Source organism: Ammospiza caudacuta, chromosome 3 (assembly GCF_027887145.1).
Source record: "Ammospiza caudacuta isolate bAmmCau1 chromosome 3, bAmmCau1.pri, whole genome shotgun sequence".
Classification (NCBI taxonomy): domain Eukaryota; kingdom Metazoa; phylum Chordata; class Aves; order Passeriformes; family Passerellidae; genus Ammospiza; species Ammospiza caudacuta.
The window spans coordinates 45,839,596-45,862,887 of NC_080595.1; the positions used below are offsets into that span (position 1 = coordinate 45,839,596).

Consider the following 23,292-nt stretch of genomic DNA (forward strand, 5'->3'; position numbering starts at 1 on the left):
ATTATTACAGTGATGTATGGAGGAAGGACTTGTGGTAGCAGACTTCCTGTATTGCAGTACATTCAGTGTTCCAGGCCATGGATAGAGTGTGCAATAACTGCAACTGAGACTTAAGTTAAGTGATTACTTGATGCTGTGGTAATAAGGATTATGCTGCTAAAACAGGATTTAGCAAACACATTTATTTTCTGAAAAGGAGGTTTACAGGCTATTGTGGAAACATTATAGTGTGTATGTCCATTGGTTAAAGTCAAGGAAGGAATCTGGAATTGCATGCTTTTGCCTTTTCCATTCCAATGATACTATCATTAAACTGAAAGCCTGGAGAAGAAATGGAAACCTGGAAAGAAAGAGCAGAACTAGTGAAATCTTGATTGCTACTGATGGGTGTCTTTGTTTCCTATCCACAGTTACTGTTTAACCAAACATTGGCATATGCTACCCCATGCTATGGCTGGTTGGGAGTTACTTGTGTGCTGCATCTGAAAAGAATTAAGGGTTTGAGCTGTGCTTCTCCAGCACAAACAAACATGACTCGGGTATTGCTCTAGTACTGCCAGTTTTTACAAAGTTGGTGGGAACTTCATCTTTTGGGAATGCAGCCCCACTTGTCCAATTAATTTGCTTTGTATGGATGTGTGTCACTGGGTTTTAACAGGGCTTGAAGAAATTTTGTTTCTTTGTCTTAACTATTTATCAGCTTTTTCTAATAATGATATTAAGAAACTTGTTTAAGTCAAATGCTGTGTTCCAGAAAGAAGCTGGTTTTATTTAACTTTGGTAGTTGTTAATTCATGGTGGTTTCATTGATGGAAAATTTCACAAACTGAAATTTTCATTTCAGTGAGCTGTTGCCTAAGAGTTAGACCTCTGATTGGTATTTGAATTTATTAAGTATTCTTTCCACTGAAAGGAGAAAATAAAACTAAAAATTGTCTGTTAGTGCAACAAACGTAGCAGCAGCTTAATTCCAGTGACAGGAACTGCTCTTGTTCAGAGGGGGCTGCTTCAGGTGACTTTTGTGGCTCGGTGAAAGGGCAATAAATGATTTGCAATGTTTATCTTTTTGTGTTCTGTGGCAACGGGACTTTGGCCTTCACCAATGCCTTTTTATTTCATTGCTCCTAATTGACAAAGCTTTAATTGTTTACAGTATGTTCACTAATTCAGATAATTCTATGAGATGTGATTGGTGTTAGTGGCTAGGTATTAGCAAGATGCAAATTCTCCCTCTTGCTGGAGGTAGCCTACAGGTTCCATGCTGGTGAGCAACCTGAAATTGCATTCAGGAATGATTGGTATACCACACTGATTCACTCATGGCTGAAATATAACCACTGTGGTCCTGAATTGTGGCTTGCAGTTATCCATAGATTGAATGTGGAGATAGATACTTCTATTGAGTGTCTATAAAGCAAGTTCTAGGAGGGCTGAGCTAATTTTTGTTTCTGTTCACATTTCTGTATTTTATTCTTTGTTATATAGAGGGAATCACATTAGACAAAGACGTATTCAGAGGTGCTTTGGAATTCAAAGATGTTGAATTTGCATATCCAACACGTCCAGAAGTATCCATTTTCAAAGATTTCAGCCTTTCCATTCCAGCTGGCTCCGTTATGGCTCTTGTTGGCCCAAGTGGTACAGGGAAATCAACAATTGTATCCCTTCTGCTGCGGCTGTATGATCCTATCTCAGGTATGGTTTGTGTATAACTCTCATTTGGAACAGTTCATGCTTTGCATCTCAGATAAACCTTATAAACAGCTGGGGTTCCTGTGCTTGAGCTCCATGTCTCCTTCTGGGGTATATGGTTACCTTGTGGTGGTGCCTGCATAGCTTTGCATTTCTGACCCACCAGTAGAGTGTGTGATTCCCCAGGGGTTGTCATTCTCAGCTGTTCCTTCAGACACTTTCAGTATGTGTCAAACACACTTGATTTCACTGTTTCCTAACTTAAGGTACTATCACCGTTGATGGCTTTGATATCCGTCAGTTAAATCCACTGTGGTTCAGGACAAAGATTGGAACAGTAAGTCAGGTAAGGAAGAAAAAGAAATCCAAGTGGATGAAATTATGTGATCAACTACCTTTTCCTCACTTTCCTTCTTTTTAAAAAGACATAATCTTGCTTCTCCGTGAAATCCCTCCATCTCACCATAACTGCTGTTGCACATGTTTTGTTCTAAAAATAAGTATTTAGAGCCAGTTCCAGTATTCAATAGTCTGTTTTTACATAATCACAGAGATCCAAAATGTTAGTATAGAAGAAAAGTGTGCAGGTGGAGACTGGAAAGTAAATTGCTGTAAATTGTGTAGGTATGACCAACCTAATGCTTGCTATAATTTGTTGAAGAAAGTAACAAAAATCTTAACACTTAATTACCTTTTCTATTGATAAAAGTCACACAATCATATTTTACACAACCATTTAAAAAATTGACCTTCTGTGCTCTGAATAGTTTCCAGGAAACCATAATCTCCATTAGGAAAGCATGAAAATACATCACAGGTAGCATTTACTTACTTTTATAGTAAGTATCACCTTCCTAGCATCCTCCAGACTCTGGAAGTCAATGGTGTCTTAAAAATAAACTATTTCATCAATTAAAATGTTCATTCCCTCGTCTCCCCAGATACTTCACAGTGCAATTAACTGTTAGGTTGATGTTCTGATTAAAAGCATAAGAGTAACTGAGTATTTGTTGCATTTCAAAACAATTTCCTTATGTAATAATGCCACCAAAAGCTTTTCTGCAAAAATTATTTTCTTGTTGGCACATTAGCATTTTTCTTTTTGAAATAATCTATTCCATTTAAATAACCAGTAGGAGGTCAATACTGGTATTCAAAGAACATGACTTTACTTTTTAAACAGAGCTCACTTACCTTATTTTAGACATTTTCCCATTGTACATCACTTGTCCTATCACAGTTCTCTGTTGCAAGCTTGAATACAAATTAAATGCACATAATGCCATAGAATCTGTGTAGAGATTAAGAAAAGAATCACCATTGTTGCAAATCACAGAATAGTTTGGGTTGGAAGGGACCTTTAAATGTCATCTAATCCAATCCCCCTGCATTGAGGAAGCACAACTAGATGTGGTTGGTCAGAGCCCCATGCTTGAGTGAGCCTGACTTGGAATGTTTCCAAGGATGGAGCATCCACTACCTCTCTGGGAAACCTCTTCCAGTGTTTCACCACCTGCATTGTAAAAAAGTCTTCCTTATATCTAATCTAAACCAACTCACCTTTAGTTTAAAACCCTAACCCCTTGTCCCATGACAACAGGCCCTGCTAAAAAGTGTTTCCATTTTTCTTAGAGCCCCCACTTTAAGTCCTGTAACACAACCATCAGGTCCCTCTGGAGCCTTTTCTTCTCCAGGCTGAACAGCCCCATCTCTTTCAGCCTCCCCTCACAGGATAGGTGCTCTATCCCTTCCATTGTGATGATATGAGGCAAAATACAAAGGAAGGACTTTTGATGTTTGAATGTATAGCTCTTCCTAAGCTCTTCCTAAAATATTAGGAATTGATAGTTATGTTTTGTCAGTTAAAAAAGCAACTTAATTTTTAATTGGTTTTCACTGTCCACGTTGGTGTTAGGGGAGGAGGTTTTTTATTAGTCTTTTATTCAATTAACTCTAGCTTATGTATTATTTTTATGGATATTGTAGGTGGAGTCTTGTAAGTGGGATTTATGTTATCTGACATGCTAGATAACATGTGCACACAATTACAGATCTACCATACCAGTTATGTGTTTGCATTTGTCAGGAACCAATTCTCTTCTCCTGTTCTATTGCTGAAAATATTGCCTATGGTGCAGAGGATCCTTCTACTGTGACTGCAGAGGAGATTCAGAAAGTTGCTGAAATAGCAAATGCTGCTAATTTTATCAGAGATTTTCCAAAAGGGTTTGACACTGTAGTTGGAGAAAAAGGAGTTTTGCTTTCAGGTACGTCCTTATTTTGCTTATTTTAAAAATCTTGATGCTACTGAGTGATGTAAAAATTCTGTCATTTTTTGTTACTATTTTTTTCTCCAAGCTGTGGCCTGCCATAAGTATTAAGAGAATCCACCCTTCATTCCCCACTAAAGTACATGGACCTAATTCTGCTCAGCCCAGGCATTCAGTTAAAATTACCTGACATCTGTTTTCCTGTTTCAATTTACTGATTATTTTTCCCCAGGTGGACAGAAGCAGCGAATTGCAATTGCTCGAGCTCTGCTCAAGGTAAGCCAGCACCCAAATAACTATTTAATTACTTCTTGGGGGGAAGTAGGAGGGATTAACAAGGATGAGGTATTTCAATGGGAGAGGCAGGAAAATATTTTGAAAAGGGAAAACTGTATCTTTTATGTTAATGAAGGGCTGAGTGACTTAATTAATGACAACTTACTTAATGTCAGTGCTTCTCCCTATATTTTAGCCATGTTTTTTGAAAGACTGATGTTAAATCATTGTAAAATGGCCCATTTCCATAAGATGAGGTCAAGGAATGAAGGAAGACTTTAAAAATGTGATGCTATTAAACACATATATGACATGACTCTGTTCAGATCTCTGTCATTCATGGGTTAATTTTTCTGGGTTGCAGTTTACTAGGACTTCAGATGCCTTGTCTTAGCTTTGAGGGGAGATGGCCTGGATTTGGACCAAGGTGATATTTCAGGCAGAATGTAGTGTCATGTTTTTCTTTGAAGATTGGTGTGGGCCTAGCTTCAGGGCAGGCTCTGTGCTGCAAAAATTTAAGGGGGCATCTGAGGATCAGAACAACAGACAGTTTGGTTCAGGGACAGCCACAGGGGCTTGCAAGAAGGCAGTTTGGTGCTGATGCTCAGCTGGAAGTTTTGATCCTTGCTGAACACAGTTTACATTCATGTTAAGCCACACAGGTGTCTGTAGCATCCTGGCATGCCCAGTTCTGCTAGATTAATAGGAATTTCATTACACATGTTCTCTTTTACCACTGATGCTGAGAAGCTGATTCTATTTCAAGCCATGCATTTTATACGGTTCATGGGATTAAAGACTTAATGTTGTGGAAGTAAAAAGGTTATAAAAAATAAATGAGTAGTTGATATACTGGGATATTTGAGGGTTTAGTGAAGTCCTGTCTGTCCCAGATAAAGAGTAAAGCTTTTACTCTCAACTTTATCAAGGAAGTTTGGTTATTTTCTGTAATTCAGTAGTGAATTCTTCTAAGGGATTTGAGTGCTGGTAATTTTTTTTTTTTATAATCTAACTGGGAGAAGTTCTTAAATGCTAGTTCTTAAGTACTATGTGTTTTACCTGTGAGTGAAATACTGCTTGTTGGTAGGGCTTGGTTACTTTCAGTTACTAAGACAGTTTTATATAGCAGACTGATTGCAAGCAGAGGGTAGCTGAGCCTCTGTGAAAGAGCCACATAACAATGTAGAACTTTTGACCACAGTGCTGCCAAGAATGCCTTAAAAATCATCTCACCCCCTTTAGTTTGTATCTTTCAAATGGCTGTCCAGGAATAGTATTTTGCTGTTCGAGTTTGGAAAATTTGAAAATGGAGGAGTATTGGTTCCGTTTTGTCCTCTTAGCATTTAGATTTCTCAGAAGTAATGCTTTGAATGACACTTTTGATGAAGTAGGTACTCTTACTTGGAGTTTTAAGCTATATGAATCCTCTTCTCTATTGACATAAATATTCAGATCTTGTTTAATTGTTATTATAACCAATTTTACTTTCTTTTTCAGAATCCTAAAATTCTTTTGTTAGATGAAGCAACAAGGTAAGAAGAAAAAGAAACTTAAAAATTATGTACCTGTAAAACTCAGATTTGGGAATTGTTCCCTGTTTTCTTTCCATCTTCTTTTCTTTCCATCTTCTTTTCTTTCCCTTTTCTTTTCTTTCTCTTTTCGTTTCTTTTCTTTAATTTTCTTTTCTCATTATACATTATCTAGCCCCTTATTGCTCTCTAGTCACAAAAAAGAATGTGCCTTCTAGAATGTGTGACTTGTTTAGGAAACCTATAATAAAAAGTGTTTATGCAAAGCAGAAAGGATAGCTGGTACATTGTGATTTTTCATGGAGCTACATTCATAATATGTAACATGACTTTGAAACATCTGCTGAAGGCTTTTTGGGATCTTTAGTTTAAACTTAGATCCTCGTGTAAAAGAAATAGGATTATTGTGCAGTGTAACTGATTTTTTTTCCACCTACTTACTTTGGTGTTATTTCTCAATGCTTATTTTTGCATATGAGAATATGTCATGCCTATAACTTGGAAGTGAGCACTGAGCATGTTCATTAAACTTTCCTGCAGTTGCAGTGGTTCATCTTCACCACAAATAGAGAGGGTTTGCAGTTTTGGCAAAATAAGCCTCATGCATACAAAACCAACCTGCCTTACAATAACAAATCTCCTCCTCTCTCCCATCCCCACCCCATTTGTTGCTAGTGCTTTGGATGCTGAAAATGAGTATCTGGTGCAAGAAGCTCTGGACCGGCTGATGGAAGGGAGGACAGTCCTAATCATTGCTCACCGTCTGTCTACTATTCAAAATGCTGATTTCGTTGCAGTCCTTGGCCAGGGTAAAATTCTGGAATGTGGGAAACATGAGGAACTACTTGCAAATCCAAATGGACTTTTCAGGAAACTAATGCAGAAACAAGCTTTTCTTCAGAATAATGATACTTTTGCATTGGATTTACAATCCAGAGGAAAGGATATATTAAAAGAAAATGTATGAGACAATGTATGAATAATTACAAACTTCAAAGACTATAACTTATGTTTCAGTTATGTAAAGTAAATGTTATATTTTTCCAAAATGTACAAAATATTCTTTTGAAACTTAAATGTGTTTAAACTTTTTATTGAAAGCTTTTTAATAACTATTGTAACTTTTAAAAATATCTGTCACACTGGGATAATTTCAGGGTATAGATTTTTCTGCTTGTGTTATTTTGAGGCTGTCTAGAATCTTGTTTCCTGTAATGCTCTATATGAAGATGTGTTCCATTCTCAAGTAAGTTCAGTATTTTAAAGGTAATTAAATGACAATCTTATCATTTTCATATCATTGTCTCTCTCATTCCCAGGAACTTTCATGTTTTGTGCTTGTCATTAGTCTTAAAATGCTGGAATTCAAAAATGCATGACACTAACACACTCTGAAAGTTCTGTCTGACTTCCACTACACAGTCCTTCCAGTTACTGTTTGTTCTGAAATGTGATTATGTGTTCTGAACTTGACTATGATCTCCATCTACAGTTCCTGTAGAGAATTACATATTAAGACACATTTTAGAGAGTATGAAAGCACAAGTTGGAGGAAAGTTCTTTAATAAAACAAAATGGAAAAAAAGGCAACCAAACAAAAAAACTGACTTTACAAAAGCACAAAGGAAGTGTATTACTATATGAAGTCACATAGGAAAATCGAAAATTTGCATGTGTTTTCTTCTCTTTTCTATCTTCCCATTTCTTTAGTTTCACTTCCTTTCTAAGATGATGTCCAAAACAACATGACCTCCCACATATGTTTTTGTCCTTTTTAAAGGCATATGTAAGTTTTGTATTGTTAATTAAAATTTCAGTGATAGAAATCATGAGTTTTGCCTAACTACTCTATTAGAAACAACCAGTAAACAACCTTCTCAAGGACAACTAGTAAAATAGCAGCATTACATTAATTTGAATAACTGCAGGGGGATATGTTTGGCAGTGAAAAGTTTCCCTCATGTTTCTGATTGAAGAGTCTCTTTCAATAGAATCTCTGGAGATGCAAAACCCCACAAGGAGATTTTACAAAGCTAGAAACTTCAAGTCACATTAAAACTCATCCATGCTAGGAAAACTTGTGGCTGGAAGACCTTATTGGCAATACCTGAAATACCTAGTGCTGGGCAAGCTTAAAATGTTAGCGCCATTAATGGCACCTTGTGGAATATAGTGAAAGTATTAGAGAATAAAAATAAAATGACATCCAGATGTGATTGTATCTTCAGATAAAATTTTCCTAGAAGCATATGTTGTACTAAAGATATGCAAAAACTGTTTGTGACCCAATGTTTAATTTCAATGTGGACTATTAGTTAATGTATTTAGAGGGGTTTGCATCTGTAATCCTCACTCATGTAATTTCTCCTTACCTGAGATCTAATGAGCCCCTTTATCCCTGTATTTACACGGGTTACAGGAATTACTTGCAGCTGAACTGAATGAGTGTTTCATGTCTTGTGCTCATTAGTTGTCTTGGCAGGTATTGCAGCTGACAAAGAAGTGGAAAAGCTACACAAAAGCTCTAGTTCACCAAAAGGCAAATGTTTGTCATAGCAGGTACATTGGTTAGCAGACTTTATTTGAGTTAGAACCATCAAAAAACTTCTTGGGATATTTATGGGACAGTCAAGAACTGGTTAAGTCTCTAACTGGTATGAGTACAAATTATTTCTGTGTAGCAAATGAGATTTGAATGTTGAATTGTGTCCCTCTCCTGAAGATGGAGCTCTTACAGGGCTGGGACAGCCAAAGGAAGCCAACTAATTCCCTGAGGAAGTGTAGCTGCATATAGATAGGGTTCAATCAGCAAAACACAACTGCTCATGCTGCATCGCTTAAAATATTTTAGGAATGAGCTGTGAAGAGGAGCTTTCAGTTTTTCAAATAATTTGAATGTCACCAATCATCAATGTTGGGAAATGTGGATGTCATCTTGAATTTTCTTCCAGATTTTTCTGTATTTGCTTATTTGTGTGTGCATTTCCTAGTTTGTTTTTCTTGATGAAGTGACAGTAACCTGATGATTTAGCATCATATGTATAATGAAGGCTATATAGAAAGATACTATATTAATGTAGCAATATAGTGATACTCCACTAAATTTTAGTATTTTGCTTTTTGCATAAAATCAAAGCCAAAGGAGCTTATTTGAATGAAAAAGACAAAGCACTGACACTGACAGGTGCCTCATACTTCAGTCCTGCCAGATGAACCATCTCAAATTTATTTCATCTGCATTTGGGATTCATAGGGGACCACAATCCACATAAAAAGCCTAACAGCCCTGAATCTATTATCAAAGAACACAGTTTGAAAAGTTATATGATTTTTTTAATATTCTATTTTTAGTTAATTTAGCTTAACTGATTTGCTTTGTTGTTAATATACACTCAACTTCTTCCCCAAGAGGGTGGTACGTAATTTCTGAGCTATTTCTTGCCAGCTGATGCCATTGAGCATTTAGATCCCCTTGAAGGCCAAAATCTATTTTTATACTATAGAATAGCTGTAGTGCCAGGTTGTTATTTACCATGGATGTGAAATGTACCAAAGTCTGCACGGAATATGGTTTTGTATATTTATTTATTTAATTAATTAGAAATTTGGGGACAAACACAGGTATACACAGGCTATTTTAAACATAAATGCGTCCTGAAAAAATGATCTTTGAACAGCTGCTACAGAAAAATGCGTCCTTCCAAATGGTCTTTGAACAGCTGCTTTTTGATCACATCCAGCTGGTTAGTGCCAGCTAATCGCAGGAACTCAGCAAGGAATGGTACCCAAAGGGAAAGGAAGACACCGAAGGACGGAGCACAGCTTCAGGAAGATCTGAGTGAGAGGACCGTGTCTCACTTTGGCGCTGAAGACCGGCGGCGCTGAGGAGCAGCCCGGGTCGCCATTCACCCCCACAGTGCCGGGCCGGGTGCCCTGCACCAGCGGCCGCTGCGGGGTTGCCACCGCTCCCCAGCAGGGGCCGCGCCGCGCTCGGATTCTGTTCGGCGCCACCCGGAGCCGTTCGGCTCCTCCCGGCTCCTCCCAGCTCCTCCCGGTCTCATTCGGCTCCGTTCGGCTCCTCCCGGGCTCTCTCGGCTCCGCTCGGCTCCTCCCAGCTCCTCCCGGTCTCACTCGGCTCCGTTCGGCTCCTCCCAGCTCCTCCCGGTCGCCCTCTGCTCCGCTCGGCCCCCGGCCGTTCCCGCTCGGCCCCGCCCCGCGGTGACGCGCTCAGCGGGCGCCCGGCGGGAGCGCGGTGCCGGTGCCGCTCCCGCATCCACAGCCATGTTCCCGTCGACTCCCGCCTCGCCGCGGACCCCAGGCGGGTCGGCCCGCAGGCCCCTGGGCAGCGCCGCACCCAGCCCTCTCTCCCGGCCGGGCGGCAAGAAGGGCCTGCCGGTCGTGGCGGCAGCCGCCTCCCCGGTGCTGTTCTCGCCGGCGGCGCGGAGGAGCGGCTCCCTCTCGGCGCGGTGAGTCCCGGCCCTGCCCGCTGTTGGGTGCCCGAGCCAGTGTGGGGTACATTACAGTTCTGTGCATTAAAGCCGTACATACACTGCACCACGTGTTCGGCGTTATGGGTACCCCTTATTAGCTTATGAATTCGCAGATTCCGCAGATATGTCCCTGTGTGATACAAGTATGATATATGAAAATTATAAGAACTTCCGTATTTATAAGGAAGATAAAATAGTCAAAGTTCAGGCATTTCACACCCACCCCTCTCCCACCTTCTTCCCCTGTCTTCTCCTTTCCATAGAGATCAAAACTGAGATACGGCATGAGCCCAGAGCAGTTTCAGGCTTCATAATCTCTTTTCTTGGGAGCAGCTATTTGTTGTGTAGTTGAGATAAAGAGGATTGCCCATGTTCAGTTTTGGAGAACTTTTACTTCAAGCCTGCTTAATAATTTTTGCTAACTGGGTGCAAGGATTGTCCACTAGCTATGAATCAGCTTTTGCTATTTCACGCAGGGAGGTCTGAGACATCATTGTGAGGAGAAATAAAAAGAGGGCATTAACTTGTAAAAGCAGAGAAATTTGCCCACCTCATTGTGTTCAGAAGACAATACAGACATGTTGAATGTCTTTATTCTGTAGATAACCAGAGTGTAGAGAAGTTGAACAGTGAGTTTGTTGCTGGTGGAGTAATGCATATTCAAAGTCAGTTCTTTAAAGAATTTGATGACAGCTAGTGACTTGTAAGGAAGCCAGCAAGTTATTGCTGTAGGTGGTGTTCCCAGAGAAAGTATATTTATTTTACATAAATCTGTTTCTAAAGAGAGACTCATGAAGTAAATGTCTGCTGAAACTGATGAATAAACAATAAAAAGTTAACTGTAACTTTGTTTTGTTTAAGAGCAACTCCTACCAGAGTTATCCAGCTTCCTACAGCAACTGAGACTATTAACTATGACGTTAAGGCTTTTGGATCCTCTCTGCCTGTTAAGGTTATGGAAGCCCTGAAGAAGGCTGATGGTAAGAACTGATGTTATTTTTCTCCATGAAAATTGACAGATGAGAAAATTCTTAATGTGTTGTTGATGCCATTGAAATGCTGACTTTACAGGGGAAGCTAAAATGTCTGTGCCTTGCTTTGAATCCAGCCTGGTTTTCTATGTAACAATAATTATAATAATGCCCATGTGGGTGTGAATCCATGATAATACCCTTCAGGTGCTGCTTATGCAATTAATTGTGAAAAAACAAAGGTATAAGGAAAGCTAATAGTAGATTGTTAATAGCTTTTACTTATTGATTTTTCCTTACCTTTTTGATTTTGCTGTGTCCTAGAGTGGATGCTTAATACTTTTCTTTATTTCAATTCCCATTTGTTATCTCTTCCAAGAGCCCTAGTCATGCAAACCTTTCCCTGAGGTCAAGAAATTGGTCTCCTGAACAATTTTTTCTCTGTGTCTAAGTTTTTCCTTTATAGTAGATACAAGAGGAACCAAATATGTATTGTAAAAATTATGTTAAATTATTGAGCGATTTACAGAGCTATTATAATCTACTCTAAATACATAGAAATGGGTTTTGGGGTTGTCTTCATTCTCAAAGGTTGAGGGTTTATGAAATGGATTTTTAAACTAGATGTAGTAATTTGATATGTTAATCATATAGATGGAAATTCTAACATGAGAACTAGTTTAATAGAAAATGTTTCTTATTTTCATGTAAGAATAAAAGTTTATTGGTTTAAACGTTACTCTACAGTGTTTTAAAAATCTGAATGCGTTAAAGAAGTTACTTTTTTATGTAGCTGATGACCAGCTGAGTGTTCAAGTGGATGAAAGTGGATGGGCCTGGCTTGTTCATAAGGAGAGGCTGATTATTTGGAAGATTGGTCAGTCTGCAGTAGCTAAGGTAACTAAAGGGTCAAGATGGAAAGTCTGTACTTTATAACTGTTTCAACTATAGTTATGCAGTTATGGGGTTGGGTTTTTTTTCAGCTGGAGTTTGTCTGGTTTCCCCCAAAAAGAAGCAGCATTGATATGAAGTCATGAAGCTTTTGAGAGAGCTTATAGTTTTTATATCCTTCTCTTCAGTTTTAATTTCACCTTGGCACTAAGATTAATTCTTCGTATTTTAGTAGGTGTGGCTCTTTGGTTGCATAGTCTTGATAAAGATATTTTGATAATTAAAATCTAGTTGATATGTTATGGATTGGTTTAGGTTATTCTGGGACCAATTTTCAATTTGCAGCAAGCCCCAAAAACACGGTTCATTTCAGAGGTACTGAACATATGTTACGCCTAGATTTCTTAGGTCAAGAATTTTTGTATCCCTCTGGACAGTATTTCTTTCAGCATCATTTCAGAGATGGTCAGAGAAAAACAAAATCAAAGTTACAAAATCAGTTTCTTTCAATCAGGACAATGTATGTTCATTATGCAGGTCCTGCACTTACAGGGGAGTGTCAGGTGTACACATTCTGGCACCTGAAGAGATTTTTCAAGGGATTAAAATTTTTCTGGTTGTTTAACTTCCAGGGCATAGGGGAGTGAATGTTTCCTCTCTCTACCCTGTTAGTACCTAATAAATTCTCTCAAGCATTTCTAGTTTAATATTTTTTTAATGTCATGTTAAGGAATAGTCAAATAATCCATTATTGCTATGTTGTGAGAAACACTCAGAAATAACTACAGAAAACGAGTGATATTTTAAAATTTCAAGATGTTTTTTAGCTGTTTGCTGGTTGTGACAACCTTCTTGAAATTGTTTCATTACCTTTTTTTTTGGTTCTCATACAGTGTCTTGGTTAGTTGAAATGTAGTTTTTAGCAGGGTCAAAAAGTCCAAAGACTTTGAGGAATAAGTTCTTCCAGTCTCATATTTATTATGACATCTCTTTCTTTCTTCCAGTTATCTCTGTGCAAGGAATTGCAGCTGCCACCCAGTGACTTCCAATGGAGTTCTAGTTTAGCAGCTATATCTTGTCTCAATTCTTCAGGTGAAGCACCTTCTCTTCAGGTGACCAAATTTTACATTTTAGTGTGTTTAAAAGTGGCATAAGAATAACTTTGAATATATCCTTTTTTGTGAAAAGAATATATTCAAAGTATTTGAAAACATTTGATGGTACACTATCTATTCAGAAGGTCAGGATTGATAGTTAGCAGTAAATGTCTTTGAAGTAAACAAACTTCTGCTAGTCCTTTTAAATTGTACCTTGTGCATCCTATAGGATCAGATTAAATAATAGTTTTTCTAAGGATTACCTAAAAATGCAATAAACTCAGAGGTGTTGTGTTAACAAACACCAGGGCAATCAAAACTGGGGTCAGACCAAGTGCAGTTTAAGTGCTGGTTGAAAACATTGTTCAGTGGATTAATTCCCAGTATCCATAGCTGAGAGGCAAACCCCAGCACCCTCCCTTGGCTGCTCTCTGTAAGGAATTTGACACTGGAAGGACAGACTGAATCTGTCTTGACTGATGAGTTTCCTAAGTGGTTTTTTCCCTGAGTTACTGTATTGGAGGGTGAGGTTCAAAGATCAGTTGTGTTCTGAAAGTGTGTTAACGTGCCTGTTACTATCATTCATGAAAAGAACCTCTCATTTTCAGCTTAGATTTCAGTTAATATATGTGATGCTCTGATAAAACTGGCTAATAAGCTGTGCAGCACAGAATATGTAATATGATCTTTTCTTTTGATTTGTTGTTGTGTTACTCTTCCAGATGATAAAATGCAATCTTAGTATTTTGGGATTATTTTATAAAACCTGAAATGTTCTGACTTAGTTTAAGAGGAAGTAACACACCTAACCCTAAAGCTTTATTATATTTTTTTATTTCATCATTCTTTAACTTGTGAACTAAAAGTCAATGTCTAGTAAAAAATTGGTTAGAAAACTCCAAGGAGCTCTATAACAATTCCCCTACAGTTCTTCTACTGTTCTGTGATTTTTACTTTTTTTTAACAACCAGTTGATTAAGTACAATGCTTTTCTCTAAATCTCTACCTGAACAGTCTCTTGCTTCACACTTTTAATTTGGTATCTGTGATTTCCTGAGTTACGTTGTAGGCCTATGCCTTTGAAAAGAAGAGCTGCCATGTGATTTGATATTTCTCTTAAAGACACTAGAGCAGTTTCTTTGCTAAATTATGATCTGTATTTGAAGCCTTCCATAGTAACTTTTAACTATTGGCATCTGAAATTCTCCACAGGCCCCTTTCTGGTTTACAACTGTAAGTTTTGTTTGCATTTCAGCAGCAGACCCTGAATTATCAGGAACAAGAACCAGTAGAAAAAGTGTTCAGTAGGAAAATAAATGTGTATAACATTCCCTGCACTAATTAAGTTGTGCTACAGAATGTTTTTGTGATTCAGTTCCAGGTCTATCTGTGTTATCCATGTGTATTTGCTACTTTGTCATGTCTTTGTCAACCACAGCCTTGATGTGTAAAATAAGTTAGAGCTTTAGTCTGATTTAATATTATTATTATCATCATCATCATCATCTTGCCTGTTCTCTTAATTGCTTTTTCACTTCAAGTCTCTGGCAATAATGGTGGCTACCAGTGAAGGTTCTGTGCGCTACTGGCCCAATCTTGCACATGAAGGATCCTATACAGACACTTTCACAGACTTTGGAGGCTCTCTGTGCAGTTTCCTCACAGCAGTAAAGGTAAAACAGTATGATTTATATTAAAATACTGGTTTTATTCCTAATCTAAAGGTGGAAAAGTATGCTCTACTTTATTATTCTTAAATCTGCAATAAATGTGGTGCAGGTAACACTATTTTTTGTCATTAGGTTCCAATGGTTATGTGAGAGTTTAGTTCTGTTTATTAACTGAAATTGAATTTCATAGATAAAAATGTTACATAAAGCTAAGAAAATGAGTCTCTGCCAGTGTCATGTACCGATGAGATGTTTGTCTTTTTCTAAGGATGCCTTGTGTCTTGTTCAGCATTTACCCATATGAGCTGTCATAAGGAATTTTAGCTGACAGTAGAGTTTTCTAGAACGTGATTTTTATTCTTTTTATTGTGGTTGCTTTTTTTTAATGTAGGTGCTTTCTCTTTTTTTAGGGGGGAAGCTTTATTTTATCATCTTCCAGAGGTCAGCTAGTCCGATTGATACCTGATAGTTCTGGCAAGATTCATCAACATGCCCTGCCACAGGGGCAGGGCATGTTTTCTGGAATTGGTAGAAAGGTTTCTTCTTTCCTGGGTATATTGTCTCCTGGAAGTGATGCAGTGGTAAGCTTGAGAAGCATTCATCTTCTTTAATTTCTCTTTGTAATTTCTAGCCTGTGTTTTAAAAAGGAAAAAGAAAAGATTGTATAAAGATGACATGACAAAAAACATGACTCACTCAGCTCATTTATGTTACTTGTATTTCTTTGAAATTTGAAACAAAAACAGAAACCAAATAAATCTGTATGTTTTGTGAAGGCAAATGCTGGCTTACTCTTTAGCTCTGAATAAAAGGCAACTTTGGAACAGTAGTCCTTCCTTGGGAGTATACAATGATTGCATGTCCTGCCCCTTTCTAGTGATAGCCTCATTACTAATTGAAGAAACCAGCCTGTAATTCTTTTCTGATTTAGCACTACCAAGGATTAGATGATTGGCTTGAGTTTTGTCAATGAACCCCACAGAAGTTGGCAGGAAGTACAATAAATGTTTTTAGTGTAGGTGTTCTTTTATCTATAAAATTAGACTCTCTTGGAAGTAATCATAATGCTCATCTTGAGTGCAACTTTTGTAGATTGCCCAAGGAAGTGACTCTTTGTGGACTGAGGGTGGTTTTGATTTTTCTGTCCAAATATTCAGGTTTTCCTTTAAATTTTTTAGCTTTTTCATTTTTTAAATGCAGATTTCTAGTGTTCTTTGGGATAGAGAGAGATCAAGCTTTTACATGCTGACAACTTCAAATCTAAACAAATGGGAGATTGATGATTCATCAGAACGTTACATTCTCAGCTGGGATATCAACAGGATCCTGAAAGAACATATTACAGATGCAATTTGGGTAAGTCAGCCCAACTGGAAAGAGTTAGTGTGTTTGTTTCAATTGATAGCCTGTTTATATTGAGTTACACAACAGCTGTATTTCTTTTTTTAGGGATCTGAAAGTAACTATGAAGATATTAAAGGAGGAGTAAATATACAATACATGGATTTGCAAGAGAATCGGTAAGGAAGTACACTTGCATCTGGTAAGACCTTCATTAATGAGATAAATCTGTTTTCCTGCAGAAACTTCATGTAAGGAATTGCAGTTTAATTTTACTGGAGTGGAACTGTTGATAAAATAAGTACCTTATATCAGGTAATTAGGTTATCCTATATTTCATGCTATCATCTTTTTAGCTTTACAAATCCTTTACCTGATAATAATTCCCTTTACCTTTTTTTTGTGTCATTTTATCAGGATTGTATATTTGTTTTGTCTTGATTTTACAAAGACAAAAAATAAGCAACTGTAACTTGTTCCAGCAGATGCAGACAATTTCGTATCTCTTGCATTTGAATTAATTACATGATATTAAAATTGTCTTGGTTCAGTTTTGTACTGCAATATAAATACTGTTAATAAAGTAACCTGGAAGAACAAAAAGCGTGGTTTTTCTTTCTAAAAGAGTAAAAGATTGAACAAGATCTAGTTGAGATTGTAGTTAGAATTTTTTTTTTTTTTGAGTGATAATTTTTGAGCAAGTAAAACATGTAATAATCAAGTAAAAAAAACAAGTAAAAATGTAATAATCATCTCTCAATGGTGTGGTGTCTGTTGTTGAACAGTGATGGGCTGGTCATACTTGCTGCAGCATGGCATCCTGGAGATCGTCCGTGTCTTGTCTACTACACTCTGATAACCGTAGAAGATAAAGGCTGTCAGATGTCTGATGATGTTGTTGTGGAGGTCACACAGTATAATCCAACTTTTCAGGTATGCTGATGGAGGTTCTGATACCAATTTAAGATTAAGTTCAGAGTCAGGTTTTTGTCTAAAGGAAAATTGGCTTCCATTGGAAGTATGTATTTGTAATACTCTGAGGAAAATGTGTACCACATCTCTTAATGTTTAATACTAACTGTATGAAAAGTTTGTGCTTTGCATTTTAAGTTATAAGATAAAACCCTCAAAAATAAGTGTAATCTGATTTTTTTAAATTTTTGTGCTGTCTTTGAAAGTTTCTACAGAGTGATTTTATCCTATGCTCTTGTAATCCATTTAGAACAGATCTCAAACTCTGAGACTCTTGTTGTTGGACACAGAATTATGAGATCTCTTTTTTGGTCCTTGGTGGGCAGCTGGCTTGCTGAGAGGGGAGGACATTGGTTGTGTGTGGAGTACATTGTTTGACTGTGTGTTCTGGAAGCATAAATCTGGGGATTAGATTGCTTTGGTAAACTTCTCCCACTCTTCCCTCTCTCCCCACTGCCAGTAATGGCATCTTAAAGCTCAAAGGTGGAAGAAGAGTGTGAAAACTATTGAATAATTGATCTGTTTACTTATCTCTCCATGTGAAATTATCAAGAGTGTAATGCATATGAAAGGGGAAAAAACCCCCACAATCTAAAATTTTAGGGCACATTGAAAGTGATTTTGTTTGGTTTTTTAGGTTGTAAGTTACATCCATACCTCATTGTTAAAAACTAAAACAAGTTCAGGAGCATGGATTAGCATTTAAAATTTTAAACATTTAAGGGATTGATTATATATGTGATATTGTCTGTATTCTTCACTTTCAGTCAGAAGATGAAGTGTTGTGCTGCCTGGTAGTCCCAGATTACTTCAGCCATGCTGCTTACCTTTACAAGGAGGATGAAGTGTTTGCTTGTTCCACTGGAACTGGCAGAATTTCCTTACCACAGGAAAAAATCATATTTGGCATACAAGGTAACTTACTGTGGAGGGAAATCACATTTTTTTGGTACGTCTTGATTCAATATTTTCACAGTATTTAGATATCTCAGAGAGCAGTGTCATACTTGTGCTCCTTTATTAAATGTTTTAAGGTGACAATGTCTCTTGAGTGTATGGAGAAGTGCTGATGTGACAGCCAGTCACGTTGTTACTCTACAGTGTTTCAAATGAAAATGAAGCAGATCCCTGTTCTTGGTATATTAAAGGATGGGAGATTTTGCTTGTGGGGCTTTTTCCTTGGTTTTTCCCTTTCCTAACGTTCACTGTGGGTTGATATTTTTCCTTGAAGTTAACTCAATGCCAGATGTTTCTAGGTATGTCATCCATGACCTTCAGAGGTGTTTTCAAGTACAGCAGGAGCATCAGTCCTTAGGTAGAATTTGAATTAACTGAATCTTGAAGTTTTTCTTTGTTTCTTCTCTTTTCTTTCCTTTTTTTTTAACACTTGCAGTATCTGGAAGTCTACATCTAGAGTAGCAAATAGTTCCACAATTTTTCTAAGTCAAGTTCAGTTATCAATTACTGTTGGTTTATTAATGACAAAAGTCAATAATTGTTTATGAAACTCTTAGGTGTTGGCCTTTAAATAAAGTGGTAATTATGTGCTTGCTTTTTTTCCCCTCTCCTTATTTCAGGAGATAGTATTTTAGGAGCAGGATCCTGTAATAGCCTTCCCATCTTCTTTGCCAAAAAAAGTGGACTTGTCACTATCTTGTCCAGGGAAAATATTTCTGTGCTTCCTGAAGACCTGGAAGATGCCCTGTCCTCTTCTATTGCTGGAGCAAGAAGTGAGGTAATGGTTGTTTGCTTGCCTGTTGAAAACAGGGTACAAATAAGGTGGTTTTTTATTTTTGAATTTTCACTGTGGAATTCTTTGCTTGTTTGTGTTTAAAACTTTTTTTTAAAATAGAAATTCAAACACTTGTAATGAAGGCAGTTTTCAAAACAAAGTTTTTTACATCTGCCAGTTTGAGTAACTTTTTTTTTTCGTTTGTTTCACAGTCAAGGTTTCCATGAAATTTGCATTTTTTCCTTATAGGTGTGTTGCTGTCAATCACTAGGCCTAATATAACACTATAATCAGTTGTTATTTTTAACTGATATTTTAGTAGAAGTCCTTTGTGTGACTGGGCTGATGAAACTGTTTTTTTCTTAACAAACTAGTTTCTAGTTTAGTTTGTTTGCAGTTAAACTGTTCTTGTGGGTGATAGTTCTTAGGAATACCTTTTGAATCCTGTCAGAAATGGTGGGTTTGAATCTTCAAATAATTATCATTAAAAATCAGATGGGCAGAGTAAGCTGGTGTAAGTTCCTTTGCAAATGGTGTGAATTTTGGTCAAATCTCTGTGTGACTTTCATTATAACCTATCTTAAAGGTTTATGTTTGACATACTAAACACAACTACTTCCAGGTGGTAATTTTATTTTAAATCTCTGGCATTGCTACTTTAAAAAATTGTTTTCATTTCATAATGAAGATTATTATTTGTCTTGCAGCTGAAGTTTTTTTTTTTGCATTTTCAGAGTCCTGCATTTGATGCAACAGGCAGGCTAGAAGTTATAGCTCAAGAAGATAAAACCAAATTATTGAAAGCTGCTTTTCTACAGTACTGCAGGTAGAAATCACACTTCATTTTTGAGACTGTTTGCTGTTTTTGAATCCACTCTGGTATTTGAGTAAGAGATTGTCTTGGTTAGGATATTCCTGTGCTGTTTTAGTTGTAGTTTTTTTAATGACACACATCCTAATTAGGAGAGCATTAAATGCAACTTGGGCTAGTGTAGAAGGGATGTGTGCTAGAAAGGAGCAGACTTCTGTAATTTCAATCATTTGTCACTTACTCTGTGTAAATTCTATGGGTATGTTTGTGCCAGTGAAACAACTTTCAGCTTTGCATTTTGACTTCCTTATTCTTTAATAAGTGGTGTTTTGTTGTTGAAAAAAACTTTTTTGTCCTCATTTTTATTTGCCTAACTGTTTTCAGTAATACTTTTAAGTGTACTTATGGCCATGAATATTGACTGGTATGGCAGACTTTGGGCAGGATGATTTTTTCTTTTAGATTGGCTGATATGGAAGAATTAGTGGAACAAAATACCCTGTTTGTCAAACTATCCTGATAAAAACAATTGAAGTGTGGGGAGGCATGTGATGCTCCTGAAAGGTTTGATGTTGAGATGAGTGATGGCAGCAAAGAAGGAAAAGCAGAAAGAAGATAAACACATCTGTAGGCTTAGATTAATTATATTTAGAGGGGATTGTTGTCAATATTTGTGTATTTAAAAAGCAAAGTGAACAACCCACACACCCTCTTAAGACTAATCTCCTTAAAGAGTTTTAAAACTTGGAAAGAGCAGGTTCAAGATAAGAAGAGGGTAGGAGTGCTTTTGCCATGGAACTTCATGTGAGGTAAAAGATAAGGAAGGGGATTAGACAGAGAGAATAAAAATACCAATACAAGATCTGTAAACAGGCACAAATTCTGCATGTGTTCAGAAGTGTCATTAAACAGAACCTGCTGAACATGGCTGGTATAGCTGTGGTCTGAGAGCATAGTTAACAAATAGTGTTATTGAGGATGTGTACAAGGGGCTTGGAAACAGAAGGAAGTGGGAGGTAGTAAGAAAAAAAAATTTAATATCTCGTAATGTATTTTTATTTCAATAAAAATCTGGGCTATATTTATGAAAGTAGTAGAAAATAATAATTTTATGTATATAGTAGTTACTCTGGAATTTTTTCCAGAAAATGTTGTTCTGGTAAAATGAATGGAGCAGTATTCCACAGAACATATATAGCAATTGGCTTGTCCAGATGGCCAATGAGTTGATGCAGACCAAATAATGGAAAGTTGTGCAGCCACTGGGAGTGTAAAGCGTACCAGCTGTACAGTGAGCTCTGGCAGCTTTGTTGACCTGGTGATCTTTAGAGGAGATAGGAAGTTCTGTGGAAAGTCCAAGTTGACCCTTTTTGAGGGCACTTCATGATTGGAAGGAGCTAATAAAGTCCCATGTAATTTCCTTAGAAACACATCCTGCTGGGTAGTAAAGATGGGACATAGTTTTTAATAGAAGATTCAGTTTATTCCAGTTTTTCAAAAGTATCCTTTGTTTTAGTTTCCCTTTGTGCAATTTCTGGATGCACTGCTAGGTTGTTTTTCTGGGTTTTTTTAATTCATAGACATCTTGGTCATTTAAATGTTCAAACTGACAGTTTCATGAAAAATATAAATACCTCCAGTGTTGGACTGACAATATCCCCTCTCAGTCAGAAGACTATAATTTTTTAGTATATACACAAAATCAAATATATACAAAATCAAATATACACAAAATCAAATCCCTGGGTTTTGTGTATATTGCATAATTCCTACACAGAGATACAACTTCATACTTTGAAGGTCTGTGTTCGGTTGCTTCTTGCTCTTTTACTTACTGATATGAATAAGAGGGGATTCTTTGAAATGATAGGCAATAAGAAAGAATAATGCATTATATTTGCTGAAGCATTTTCCTGAGAGCCTTTATGAGCTTCCCCTCTATTGCCATTAGGGAGTGCTTGAGAAAATGACAAAATGTTAAAGCAAGCAATAGAAATTTAGTGACTTAAGTACTAGATACATCCAGGCTTAGCTCTGTGTGATGAGTCTTTTCTCTTAAATGATAATAATAGAGGTAATAAAAAAAGGTTGTGCAGCCTTTTTGCTTTTAAAGAATTGGAGTACCTTTTATCCACAGTTAGTTTAGAGAGAGTTCAAAAAATACTTGATGTATATAATCTAAAGGACTTCATAAAAAGTGAATCAGAAAATCCTGTTAACTGAGGGTTTTTTTTTTAGGATCCTGTTGGTTGATTTTATTTAGTGTACTTTATTTCATTTATTTCAGGAAAGATATAGTCAATGCACAAAGCATGGTAATGGAGCTCTTTCCAAGTAATGCAGACCTGGAGTCTGATGCTGAGCTGGATAGAGCAGTAACTCAGATCAGTGGGGACTTAATGGATGATTACCCTGCCTCTGATCCAAGATGGGCTGAATCTGTACCTGAAGGTAAATATAACATGTTGGCTTTTGAGCTTTTTGGTTTGTGGTTTTGTTTGGTTGGTTTGGGGATTTTTTTTAAATTGTTGTTTTTTTCGGGTTTTTTTTTGTTGTTGTTTTCTCTGAAGTAGTCTCTATAACATTCTAGATAGCATTATACTTTAAGCTTTGCAAAGAAGGCATAAGTGTCCCTTGCCCTCTATCACCACTAGACACATTTCCACAAAGACTTAAAGATGCATCTTTTGATATTACCAGATAAGCTTGCAGTCTGCTGCGATTAGTTCTTGACTCTTCATGCAGTAAACACAAACAGCAAGGAAAAAATATTTCTGAGAAGGGTACTTTGTGCAAGGATTAGGTTGTGTTACTCTATAGCATTTCTATGATTCCTTGTGTAGTTTTGAATAATTTTCCAAAAAATGGTTGTGTTAAGAGCAAGAGCTTGTTTGTTCATTGTTAGCCCCTTTGTCAGTGTGACTGCACAGCTGTTCACCTTGGATCCTGGGTAGAGTGAACTGGTGTTCCTCTGGGACTTTTGTATTTATATCTGCCTGAAAGAGGACTAGAGAAATTGGTTTATGGGTATTTGTTGTACATAAAGCATTAAAGCAGACATGTTTTTAGCAAGAAACTTCTTTGTTCATGTATTGGTGTCTCTTACAAGTTTTAATTTGAAAGTGGCCTCAAACCTCTAGGCAGTAGCTGCCAGTTACAGAGTAGAGGCTTAGTTTGAAAGTTCATGTAAATAGTTACAGTTGGATGATGTTTTGTTGTTTGTGTGGGGCAGCCAGTTGGAAATTGTTAGGCATCACATCCTCACTATTTTCTGAATCAACTTTATTTTTAATTTGGCAGCCTGTCTGTGATTATTCCTGACTAAAGCCAGAAATGAAAATTGATAGCTTCTTGGAAATCGTCTTGCTAAGTTTGCTCTGTGATAGCTTTTCCAAGTTTTTGTCTTGACATTATAAGCAGACTTAGTTTATACAAAAAATCTGGATGCAGAGTCAATTAGATCTATCAAATAGATTAGAGCCTGCTAACACTGTAGCTTCTAGTAGCTGTGGTCTAATGCATAATAAATTTAGCAATAGCTAGTCCACCA

General features: G+C 37.1%; 2 protein-coding genes across 2 annotated transcripts in view; both read left to right on the forward strand.

Annotated features, from left to right (window-relative positions):
* The window catches only part of LOC131555575 (ATP-binding cassette sub-family B member 10, mitochondrial-like), a 52,226-nt gene extending 44,403 nt beyond the window's left edge, over nt 1-7,823 (forward strand). Inside the window, exons 12-17 of the mRNA XM_058801677.1 lie at nt 1,486-1,695; nt 1,959-2,038; nt 3,779-3,959; nt 4,195-4,238; nt 5,736-5,770; nt 6,443-7,823. Of these exons, the coding sequence (XP_058657660.1) occupies nt 1,486-1,695; nt 1,959-2,038; nt 3,779-3,959; nt 4,195-4,238; nt 5,736-5,770; nt 6,443-6,734 (842 nt within the window). The 3' untranslated portion in view covers nt 6,735-7,823. The remainder of the gene's footprint in view (nt 1-1,485; nt 1,696-1,958; nt 2,039-3,778; nt 3,960-4,194; nt 4,239-5,735; nt 5,771-6,442) is intronic.
* Nucleotides 7,824-10,000: 2,177 nt separating this feature from the next.
* Nucleotides 10,001-23,292, forward strand: part of NUP133 (nucleoporin 133) — a 29,977-nt gene continuing 16,685 nt past the window's right edge. The window contains exons 1-13 of the mRNA XM_058801999.1: nt 10,001-10,233; nt 11,119-11,237; nt 12,022-12,125; nt 13,124-13,231; nt 14,758-14,889; nt 15,297-15,467; nt 16,087-16,242; nt 16,336-16,406; nt 17,013-17,160; nt 17,967-18,114; nt 18,777-18,934; nt 19,666-19,757; nt 22,030-22,193. Coding sequence (XP_058657982.1) covers nt 10,049-10,233; nt 11,119-11,237; nt 12,022-12,125; nt 13,124-13,231; nt 14,758-14,889; nt 15,297-15,467; nt 16,087-16,242; nt 16,336-16,406; nt 17,013-17,160; nt 17,967-18,114; nt 18,777-18,934; nt 19,666-19,757; nt 22,030-22,193 — 1,756 coding nt within the window. The 5' untranslated portion in view covers nt 10,001-10,048. The remainder of the gene's footprint in view (nt 10,234-11,118; nt 11,238-12,021; nt 12,126-13,123; nt 13,232-14,757; nt 14,890-15,296; nt 15,468-16,086; nt 16,243-16,335; nt 16,407-17,012; nt 17,161-17,966; nt 18,115-18,776; nt 18,935-19,665; nt 19,758-22,029; nt 22,194-23,292) is intronic.